General features: G+C 53.4%; 1 protein-coding gene across 6 annotated transcripts; it reads right to left on the bottom strand.

The window, feature by feature from the left end:
• Window positions 1-1605: 1605 nt before the first annotated feature.
• LOC101868629 (aldehyde dehydrogenase family 3 member A2) lies at window positions 1606-9616 on the bottom strand. Of its 6 annotated transcripts, none has more exons than XM_031043526.2 (12): window positions 9425-9616; window positions 8157-8330; window positions 7570-7801; window positions 7391-7476; window positions 6314-6522; window positions 6020-6137; window positions 5742-5883; window positions 5378-5544; window positions 4781-4880; window positions 3935-4170; window positions 2786-2909; window positions 1606-2469 (listed from the first exon to the last, which is right to left on the bottom strand). In XM_031043526.2, the coding sequence occupies exons 2-11, from the start codon at window positions 8316-8318 to the stop codon at window positions 2829-2831; spliced, it is 1533 nt and encodes a 510-aa protein (XP_030899386.2). In that variant the 5' UTR covers window positions 8319-8330; window positions 9425-9616; the 3' UTR covers window positions 1606-2469; window positions 2786-2828. The 6 variants fall into 6 exon arrangements, with proteins under 6 accessions (XP_030899386.2, XP_005143025.2, XP_030899388.2 ...); XM_005142968.3 differs by having other exon boundaries at window positions 9441-9615; XM_031043528.2 differs by having other exon boundaries at window positions 1606-2351; window positions 9441-9615.
• Between the last annotated feature and the right edge of the window lie 1827 nt (window positions 9617-11443).

The raw sequence follows: 11443 nt of genomic DNA, 5'->3' as shown, positions 1-11443 counted from the left end.
CACTGCTGCTCCGTGACATGCCAAATAAAGAACAAACCCAGCTGCATGGGGCTGGCTCCTTTGGGTGCAGGCTGAGGGGCAGGACTTGCACTGGAGCAGGGAAGCATCCGATGCTGGGGGCTGCAGCCCCTGGGGGAGCCTGGGGGATATGGGTCTTGTCCTGCTATAGACGGCTTTCACTATAGACCAACAGTTCTATTCAGCAAGGCTCAAGATGAGCTTTCACTTACAAGTTTGGAGATAAAAGGCTACCAGCAAACCTGACTAGAGGATACCCTTAACCTTACCAGCCACCCTCTACTCACAGGGATGCTCCTGAGGAGCCAGAACATGGGCAGGACCATGGGAGCAGCTGGCTGGCTGGAAGCAGAGCCTGGAGCTGGCCTGCATCCATCTACTCTGTCACTGCAAGGCCCTTTTGGGGCTTCACAGAAACAACAAAACCAAAGAATCATGGAAGGATTTGGGTTGGAAGGGACCTTAAAGCTCATCCAGTCCCAACCCCTGCCACGGGCAGGGACACCTTCCACTGGAGCAGCTGCTCCAAGCCCCTGTGTCCAACCTGGCCTTGAACACTGCCAGGGATGGGGCAGCCACAGCTTCTCTGGGCACCCTGTGCCAGCGCCTCAGCACCCTCACAGGGAAGAGCTTCTGTCTTAGATCTATCCTGAACTTCCCCTGTTTCAGTTTGAACCTATCACCCCTTGTCCTATCACTACAGTGCCTGATGAAGAGTCCCACCCTGGCATCCTCGTAGGTCCCCTTCAGACACTGGAAGCTGCTCTGAGGTCTCCATGCAGCTTCTCTTCTCCAGCCTGAACAGCCCCAGTGTTCTCAGCCTCTCTTGTATGGGAGGTGCTCCAGCACCCTAAATATTGCAGGAAATTCATCCTGCTTCCCAGGAGCAGTCTCAGTTTTCAGTCACAATGAGTTCTGCCTGCAGTCCCTGCCTAACCAAACCAGACACTTAGGCTCCATTGCAACCATTAACATCTCCCCTTCCCTCCCCACATCCACAGCTGCATGACACAGCCCAGTCCTGGCTGAGAATGAGCCCTTCCCCTGCCACAGCTCAGAGCAAGCTCTCCTCCCATTAGAGGGCAGCTGGCTTGGGCCCAGGCCCCTCACTGGATACAAGATGCCCTTTACCCAGAGATATCTTTGTGCTGTGAACACACAACCCCTGGATTGCTGTATCCAGCCAGGGCAGTGCCTCAGCCTCCTGAGCAGGACTGTAAGAGACAATGAGGCGCTGCCCACATGATGATGGGAAGCCAGGGGAGTGCTTCCCACAGGCCACAGAACCCATTGGGAGCAGATGAAGGCAGAACCCTGTGGGAACAGATGAAGGCAGAACCTGTTGGGAGCAGACAAATACAGCCCATGCCTTGATCTGAACAACCCCAGGCTGGCAGCGTCTGCAGGGGGAGGGAATCCAGATGGACTGGACTGGTCCTTCCCTGCAGGCAGGGGAGTCACTGCATTGGGTACCTGTGCTCCTGCAGAGGCACCTCACATGTGTGATGTCCAGCCAAGCCATGGCCAGAGCTGGGAGCAGCTGAGCACAAGCAGGATTCCCCAGGAAACCACAGGGACTTACCACGCTTTGTTTATTGTTTCATGTGTTTATTTAGTAGTTGCAAAATAGACCATTAAAAAGGCTTAGCGCATGGACTTCCATTAGGCATGAGGAAATCCAACCTATGGCACTGTAATTTTCTACTCCATATATTGCATTTAATGATAAGCTTTAAATTTACCTTACTTGAACTGGAGACTTTGTAATTCCCAACTTCTCTAAGGCCTCAAAGTTCTTTTGCAGGAGCACAAGATACTTTTATTAGTGGAATACAGGCAGTGCAAGTATCATCCTCGTAATACCTGCTGTGGAGGATTCTGGTTTGCAGAGATCATGAATATTTCACTTGAATTGAATGGTGAGGGGAAACTCAGGTTTATTAATAACCACTGGTCAAATGCATCAGCTAGCAGAGCCTGTCCCAAACTCATCACTAAGCTGGTGGTTGTTCAGAACATAATAGAAGACAGACAATCCCAAAAACCCACAGGGAAAATACCATCTACTCCCTCACAGCTGAAACTCAAGCTCCCATTTGTCACTGAGGCAATATAATCAGCTTGGTTCAAGACACTTTGTGCATATTCCTGGAAGTGGCATTCTGCATGGCAGGGGTGGAAGCAGGGAATGGTATTTCTTGCTCTGCAGTCTTCCTTTTGAGAGCCTGTACACACTGGTCCGTCTGCTGCAGCATGGCTTTTTAGTAAACAAGAGTCCAAGCCTTCTCTTGGTTAGTGCCTTGCTAAGGCTACTCTGTGTGCTCCACAGCTCACTGAAATAACCCAGCAGAAAAGAAAAGGACTTTTCAGATTAAGGAAACAGACATAAAGTGAGAACTCAAGAGTCTGATTTGGACATGGCGCCTTCTCCTCTCCTCAGTAGTAAACCATCTGTGAAAGCAAAACACAAGACTGACATCCTGTGAAGGATGGCCTTGAACAAAGCCAACTCCCTTTCCAGAACAGCCTGAAGCAGAGACCCTTCACCCAGCGTGACATCCACAAGGTCCAGCTCACCTGTCTCCTGCCCCTCAGCATGCATGGACTGGTTATCTTGGGTGCTGTGCAAGCTCTGAGCACTGCCAGGGGGAAGCATCACTCTCTGGCTCCACAGAGAACATCCTCCAAGCCCCACATTCACTATTCTAACAGAGCTTTGCCCGAACTCAAACCAGGTCTACACACAGGAGAAGAAAAAGGCTCCTACCTCACTGTGACAGCCATAGCAGTGCTCTGAAACCTGCTCTTCTTTATGACACACTGAGCCAGCCCAGCCTCTGAACAGCCAGCACAATCAAGAGGGCTTTTCTCTTCAGCATAGACTGGTGATTCTGAGAAAACCCAAATGATTTGGAGATGCTGTGAGTTTCCCCCCTTCACTGAGAAGCCATTCACCTACACAGGGCCTGCCTCCCTTGCTGGTGCTTCAAGGTCCAAGGCAGTTGTTGGCTCTTACACCTCCTCCTCGACTCAAATATGCATGCGGGTTATTTCCCCTGGCTTGCTGGGCTCCCACCTGTCTCCTTGCAGCAGTAACATGCAAAACAAATGGAAGGGTAGAGTCCTGATCCACCCTGCTGCCTCCTGTTCCGCAGTAGCCTCTCCCTTAAGCTTAGTAAACCCTCGGGATGCACAGCTGAGCCTTGCAAGGAGCAGCCAGCACAAGCACACACAGTGCCTGGTCTGCCAGCCACAGAGAACAAACAGGGACAGGGATCACACTTGGTTTTAGTTCTTACTGCTTCACCTCATGTGGCACCTTGAGTCCTCCAGCCAGCACCAGCAGGCTTCTGCTCCCTGCAGAACGGCGAGGACATCCCAACCTTCTGCACTACCCAGCTGGAAACAGGGCAGGAAATGAAAACAGCTGAGCTAAGCTCAGATGAGGGCTGCAACTGGGTGAAGAACAAGAGCCTGGTGTGAAGCTCAGCTTTAGGACACAGGCTGCTTGTTCCAGGGTAGCACGGCAAAAAATGGCAGCAGTCTGGGCTAGGCTGCAGAGCAGCTCACAGTGCTGCTGAAGGAAGCCATGGAACTGAAACCACTCTAACCTGTCCAAAGCAGACCAACCCCTGCCTCTAGAGAGAGCTTCTCTCACCTACCACCTACCAAAGCAGAGCTACAAACAGTCAGGCTGCCTAGAAGAGCTCTCTGAGGACATTTCTATTCTAGATACCACTTGCAAGAGTTAGAAGCAGATTTTGATTGTTTCAGATGGGTCAGATATTGAAAGTCTCAGGACAGCAAAAAAACAGGGCAGGCTCTAAGCAAGGGCTGCAGTTGCAAAGACTGAATGGCCAGAAGATCAGATGAATTGCACATGCACTCACGTAGATAGCAAGGACGCATAGCTCACCTTTAGCACCAGCCCTGCCACAATCCCCAGCAGGACCAAGACAACCAGTCCTATTCGGCCTCCATTAAAGCGCTTCAAGAGGAAGAACTTGGCCCAGTTCACCTTCTTGTGGCTGCCAGGTGGGTACCGGAGTTTGTTTGTACTCTCCATCTTCAGGTCCTTGATCAAGCAGGAGCGGTGGTGGGAGAAGGTATCAAAGCTGTGCTTGCCATGGTAGGCACCCATCCCGCTGTTACCTGAGGGACACAACCCAGGCAGTCACACCATGGCCTTGATCAGTCAGACCTTTGGCCACGTGAGGCCACCAGCAGAGAAAGAAGCAGCCCAGAAGATTTAAGTTGCTTGCCAGCTGCACTACACATTACCTGTCCTACACCTGCCTTGCCGCAGTTTAAAAGCACAGCTTCTCCCTTATGCTCCTGCACAGAGGACAACACATCCTTCCTCTCTGCAGCATTTCTCAGTCTCCCAAGATGTCCATCCATACTCCATCCCTCTTCTTCCCCATCTTGTTTTAACTACACACTCTCAGTTCTTTGCTGTGGTTCTGTGTGCCCTGTTCGCTGGGCATCCAGCTCTTCCCTGGATTTAGTTCCCTTACAAAGTGCCTTGCTAAGGCTCTGAGATCTGACTGGTGCTGTGGGAGAAAGGTGGCCTGAAGAGCTTAGCAGGTTACACCTCTGTTTTCAACATCAGCACAGCATGTGCTCTTCACAGCAGAGCACTGCTGAGTCACTGTCAGCTTGTGAGCACCGTAACACTCAAACTTCCTCCTGCAAAGCTCCTGTGGGTTGTTCTGCAACCTCTTCCAAACATCCCCAAGCTGAAGGCCTACCAGTAACTTACCAACTCCACCGAAGGGTAAGGTTGAGAGTAGGTAATGCATGAGGACATCGTTTCCAGTAACACCCCCACTGGAGGTTTCCGAGATGACTCTTTTGATTAACTGGCAAAAGCAAATAAGAAACAACCAAAACATTGCAAAGGCTCAGGAGAGACAAGACCATGAAACTGAGCAGGACTGGGAAGACAGTTAGTTACATGCCAAGAGGCCACGGCGCCTTCTCCTCTCCTCAGTAGTTTTCTTGGCTGACAACTCAAACAAGCCCCCCATGCAATGTTAACTCGAGTGGGAAAGCTCAAGACAGGGCTGGGAAAGATGGAAACCTGGGAGTTTGCCTCCCGAGCAATATATGAGGAGTCCATGGCACCAAAAAGGAAATCCAGTGTTTTATCCTTCTATTTCACAAAGCCATGCGAATGCAAAGCACTTCAGCAAGAACTTGGGAGCCTCCAGCAGCTCTGGGGACACTGTGGTCCCCCATGAGGCAAACACCGCAATACATGTGTCAACACAGGCCCTGCACAGAGCCATGCCTGCAACTGGCCATGTCCAGGATCAAACTGCAGACACGTCTGCAGGGGAGCACTGCCCAGACCCACCTTCTTGCTGTTGGAGAAGACATACAGGGCAAGGGGCTTCTCCCGACGGTTGATGAACTCAATGGCTTCATCTACATTATTCACAGTCACAATGGGGAGGATCGGTCCAAAGATTTCCTCGTCCATCACCTTTGACTCCGGAGAAACATCCGTCAGGATAGTTGGTGCTGGAGTAAACAGGACAGCAGAAGATGGTGTGAACAGGATAGAAAACACGGTCCATCACAGGACCTCATCCTGCACAATGTCTCTTTTCAACATATCCCAAGCAAGCCACAGACACATGCAGCCCCCAGGAGGCACCCACTGCCAGAGCAGAAGAACCCACCCTCCACCTTCCCACCCCAACAGCTCCCAGAAGCACCTATGAAGCAGGAAGCCTCATCAACCTCTCCCCCATGAGCAATCTTCTGCCCTTCCATAAGGCCCAGGATCCTCTTGAAGTGGCGCTTGTTTATGACCCTTTCATAATCTGGCGATGACTTCACATCTTCCCCATAGAATTCCTGCCAAAAGGCACAGCAGAACCAAAGTTCTTCACAGACCCTTACAACAGCCACAGCTCTAGGGCTGCAGCTCCAGGAACTCAGATTTGGGCTGTAACGGGGATAACTCCCACAGCATGAGGAACTCCACACTCACCTGCAGAGATGCCTTGATGTTCTCCACCACGCTGCTCTGGATGGATGGGTTGCAGAGGATATAGTCTGGGGCGATGCAGGTTTGCCCACAGTTCATGTACTTCCCCCATGTTATCCGCCTATGGGGAAAAGAGAGATGGTTTCTCCATGATCAATCCCTTGCAGACCCCACAGCCCAGCTGACCATGCCCCAGTGACACCCCTGCTCTGAGGACAACAGCCCAGAGATGTCCACCTGCCCCACGGGGTCCCTGCCCCACTGCTGAGACCCTGCCAAGGGCTTCAACAGCCTGACCTGCAGGCAACAGCCAGGTCACAGTCTGTGTCAATGTAGCAGGGGCTCTTCCCACCCAGCTCCAGGGTGACGGGTGTCAGGTGCTTGGCGGCCGCTGCCATCACAATTTTGCCCACTGTGGAGTTGCCAGTGTAGAGGATGTGATCGAATCGCTGGGTCAGCAGCTCTGTTGTCTCGGGCACTCCCCCAGTGACCACGGGGTACAGCTCCTGTGGGGCGAACAAGAGCCTTGTGTAAAGCACATATATCAAGGCAGCAGGTCTACATGGGGAGACTCACCTGCAAGCTACATTAGAAGCTGGAGAAAAGACAGTGGTCAACAGGGACGAGCTCTTCTTCCTCCACTGAGGTGAAATTCACTAGCTGGTTTATGCACATGAACCACAAGAAAGGGAGATTGAGGCCAGGGCTGAGTCAGGCTCTAGAGCTGCTCCCACAGATTAAACCTTGGGCATGTATGACCGCCAGGCTCTTCTGAGATAACTCCTTCCTCAGCTCTAGCTCCCTGCCTAGCTAAAACACTGACAACTTCACCGTGGGGCCGTGCTGTCAGAGTAACAGCGTGTCTCGGTGACACAACGTGATGGATGTCACAGCTGCCAGACACTGAGTGTGGGTCAGGAGAGGAAAACTCAGGACTTCAGCCACTGAGCAAAAAGTGCCTGATCTTCAGGAAGAGCCAGGCACAGCCGGCATCAAAGACAATCTTGTGCTTATCTAGTGGTGTCCCCAGCCCAGTAACTACATGAGCAATCACTGCAGTGTGAAGTAAACAGCTCTTGACATGGCTGTGAATAACAAGTAAGCTGTTGTGTTGCAGCAACATTATGCACGTTATGTTATGTAAAGGCAGGTAAAACACATTAACATGCATTTGTACACTCTGAATCATTCACTCCTTCCTTTATCTCCTGCTAATGTAACTGATACGACTCTAACCTGCAGGAACAGGTATATTATATATATTATAGATATGTTATATATAATTATATATATTATATATATATTATATATTATATATATTATGAAGGCATAACAGGCATTTCTTCAAGACGTCCAGCACGGGGCCACACTCACCTGGTCAAGGTACTGCGGGAGAAGATCAGCCAGCAACTGAGACGTGTTCTCACTGATCTCTGATGGCTTCACCACCACGGCATTACCTACAAGACAAATGCAGCCCAGCCACTGAGCTCTCATGGTGCAGCACCCACCCATGGCCCCATGAAGGACAGGGGCTGTGTGTGGGTCCCCACCTGCTGCGATGGCCCCGATTAAAGGCTGGATAACCAGAGCAAAGGGGTAGTTCCAGGCCCCGATGATCAGCACCACCCCCAGCGGCTCGGGGAAGATGTAGGCTTCATCCCGCATCGTCAGCAGGTTCTTCTTCACAGGCTGAGGGGCTGCCCAGGCCTTCAGCTTGTCCATGACCATGGCCAGCTCTCCCAGCAGGCCCAGGATCTCATGGCAGTATGCATTGGGCTCACTCTGCAAAGACAAGGAGCTTGGGGAGGGGATGGCAAAGGCACCCACCCAACAGCCCAGGGAAGCAAGGCAAATTCTGCTGCTTCAAAAGTGCTTGATGGAGGTAGTGCTGCCCCAGAGGATCCCTGACAGAGGACAGCCTGGGTGCATGGGGCTCAGGGTGCAGCAAAAGCCAGGACCTGCCTCTGCAATCCTGCCTTAGACTAGCCCCTTAGAAAGGGCAGCAGTAAGCCTTGGTGAGAGCCAGGATCATGGGAGACATGAGCCAAAGACATCGGGCATGGCAAAGGCAGCCCTTGGCCTTCCCGGCTGACCACTGTCTGTGTACGGCTGACAGGAGAACCCCCCTGACCCAGACCTTGTGCAGATCTGCCCTGATGGCTGCCAGGATGTCCTTCTCCTTCTCCTGCACCATCCGCTTCAGGGCCTTCAGCTGCTGCATCCTGAACTCCAGCCTGCGGCTCCGGCCAGAGTTGAAGGCAGCTCTCGCCCGCCCGACAACCTGCTGCATCCTGTCCATGGCTGCTCAGCGCTGCAAGGAGAGAGCAACAACACCCGGCTCGCGTCAGGGCTCCTGCAAGTGGGAAGGGGTTTTCCCTTCCAGCACTGGTCATGGAATCACACAATCACTAGGGTTGGAAGTGGCCTCTGGAGATCATCCCTTGCCAACGCAGGGCCACCTGGAGCAGGTTACACAGGAACGTGTCCGTGTGGGTTTGGAATGTCTCCAGAGAGGGAGACTCCACACCCCCCCCCCCCCCCCCCCCCCCCCGGGCAGGCTGTGCCACCCTCCGTGTGAGGAAGTTGTTCCTCGTGTTGAGGCTAAACTTGTTTTCTCCCTCATGTGCCCCCTGCACCCCCAGCTCGATGCTCCCACCTCGATGCTCCCATTCCGCCCTAGCTCTGCCGTATGCTCCTCAAGCCCTCAGTGCTGCGCTGTGGCTGCCGTGACTCGCAGCAGCACCAACAGGGAGCAGGCGGCAGTGCGCGGCGGAGGCGCCGGGCGGAGCCGAGGGCCCCGCACCCCGGCACCGAGCGCAGGGACCCCGAGCCGGCCCCTCCGAGGAGCCCCAGCGCCAACCGGGCTGAGGCGAACCCGGCACCGCCGCCCGAGCCCAGGGGACCCCTCTGCCGCCCCCGCTCTCACCCACGGCTGCTTCGGGCTGCGCCGCGCCCTCCACCCCTCCCGGAGGCGCAATGGGAGAGCCAGCGACGGGCATCGCACCCCCCTCGGCGGGCGCGGAATGGAACCGCCCGTAGCGCTGCAGCAGCAGCGGTGCAGCTGCTCCGAGCCCCGCCGGTACCGGACTCCCCTCTGCCCCCCCCCCACCCCGTGGGGCCCGGACCCCGGCTCTGCTCCCCCGATAGGGCCTCGGCCCCTTTTGTGGCCGCAGGACAGACGAGCGTCCCCACGGCGGCCGCTGGAAAAGGCTTCGCTACCGGGGCAAGTTGGTTGCAGCCGTGTCGGTGCCTACGGAGGAAGCGGCAGGAACCAGAGCAGCGTCCATTAGCGGCAGGCAGGAGCTTAGCGGGCACAGAAGAGGAGATTCTTTGGCAAGAGCCCAAGTTAAAGAGCCAAAGAGCAGAGCAGGGTGAAGAGCGTGAGCTGGGCAGGGCTCCCGGTACCTCCATCCCCCGGTACCTCGATGATCCCGGCGCTCAGGGCTGCTCCTTCCTTCGCTCCCGGTGCATCCGCTGCAGTGACCGCTTCGTACGAGCTCCGCCGGGCTGGGGGCGGGACTGGGCATAACCCGCGGTTGTGAAACGCAGACAGAGCTGCGGTAAAGGGACGCGTTGTGCGGTATCGGGGGGACAAAGTCCATGATGAGGGTGTGATGTAAGGAAAGCAAGTGCCTGGAAAACACAGGGTTAAAGTGTTTTTAGCTTAATGTAGGTCTAAGAGAACAATGATTGTGTTGTAAGTCTGTGGTGTGATAACAGAATTCAGTAGCCCTACTAACATGGCATGAATTATTCCTTACCATCCTTCTACTTACCAGTTTGTTTGGAGACAGTGCCTCCCGAACACCTGCCAGCTTCGGATACTCCTTGTCTGCTGTCCTGTGTTGCTTGCAGTAGATTCTGTATGAAGACCATACTGGTTTAAACTGTGTCAGCTATCAGAACCTGGTATGGTTGGTTTCAGCTAGTTTTGTGATTACTGAGGCATCCAACTGTGCCAAAGGTGAAAAGTGCACTGTGAGGAAGACTGCTTACTTCATCTTGAAGACCCCTGGCCCACGACCACCACTGTTGGTTCAGGAACCCAACGAATCCACGTGTTTGAGTGTAGTGAGTATCTGCTTGTGTAACCCCTTGGTGTACAAGTTAGGAGGAGCGATCCCCCTTGCACCCGGCGCTGTAATAAACACACCTGCTTTATAACTCTCCTTGGGCTGGGGAGTCTGATTCCCTGCAGAGCAAGTGCTGCACCCAGCACCTCAGCTTTTGTGCAGCATTTCTGAGCCCAAGTACTGGTGAAGGGATCCCGGCATCCTGCCAGTGCTGTGTGGGAGACTAGGACCGAGGAAAACCAACCAGCACATGAAAATGCAGGTGGTGGCCTGTAGGAGGGAAAGCAATCGACAGGAATAGCCTGGCCAGGACGATTGAATTGACCTTGGTACAGCACTTGCATGCAAAACTAGCCAAGAATAGGCAGGGAAATGAGGAGACAAGGCTGGGCTCATTCCAGTTAAAAACAGACATGTTACAGCTTGCTCTGGGAAATCACAGACTCATCAGGGTTGGAAGGGATGGCTGCAGTTCACACAGTGCAACTCCTGCCAAAACAGAGCCACCCAAAGCAGATTACACAGGAGTGGCTCCAGGTGGCTTTTGAATGCCTCCAACAAGGGAGATCCCACAACCCCCTTGGGCAGCCTGTTCAGTGCTCTGCCCCCCTCAATGCAAAGCAGTTCTTCCTCATGTTGAGGTGAAACTTCTTGTGTTTTAAATTATGGCCATTGCTCCTCAGCCTGTCACTGAGCACCACTGAAAAGAGTCTGGCACCATCCCCCTGGAACCCAGACCTGTATTGATGAGATCCCCTCTCAGTTTGCTCTTCTATAGACTTACCAGGCCCAGCTCCTGCAATCTCTCCTGATGAGATGCTCCAGCCCCTGATCATCCTTGTGGCCTCCAGTGGACCCTTTCCAGTAGCTCCTTGAGTTTCTTTTACTAAGGAGCCCAGAATGGGATGCAGGGCTCCAGTGTTGCCTCATCAGGATCAAGTAGAAGGGGAGGAATCACCTTCCTTGACTTGCTACCAAACTCCTCCTGATACACCCCAGGATACTCTTGTCCCTCCTGGGTCAAGGGCTGGCTCCTAATCAACTTATCATCCACCAGTACTCCCAGTTTCTTCCCAGCTGAACTACTTTCAGCTGAACCTGTACTGGTACTTGAGGTTCTTCCTCCCCAGATGCAGAACCCTGTACTTGTTGCCCTTATTGAACCTCATCAGGTTTCTCTCTGCCCAGTTCTCCAGCCTATCAAGATCCTGCTGAATGACAGCTCAACTTCAGGTGTATCAACCACTGCCCCAGCTTCGTATCAGCAAACTTGCTTCCCAATATATTACTGCTGTGTATCCCCATCCGTGCTGCTTTCCCACAAAGCACTGTGTCATGTCTCTGTGTTCCC

This window comes from Melopsittacus undulatus, chromosome 13 (assembly GCF_012275295.1).
Source record: "Melopsittacus undulatus isolate bMelUnd1 chromosome 13, bMelUnd1.mat.Z, whole genome shotgun sequence".
NCBI classification, from domain to species: domain Eukaryota; kingdom Metazoa; phylum Chordata; class Aves; order Psittaciformes; family Psittaculidae; genus Melopsittacus; species Melopsittacus undulatus.
Note: the sequence above shows the minus strand (reverse complement) of the source record. Positions and strands in the feature narration are given on the sequence as shown.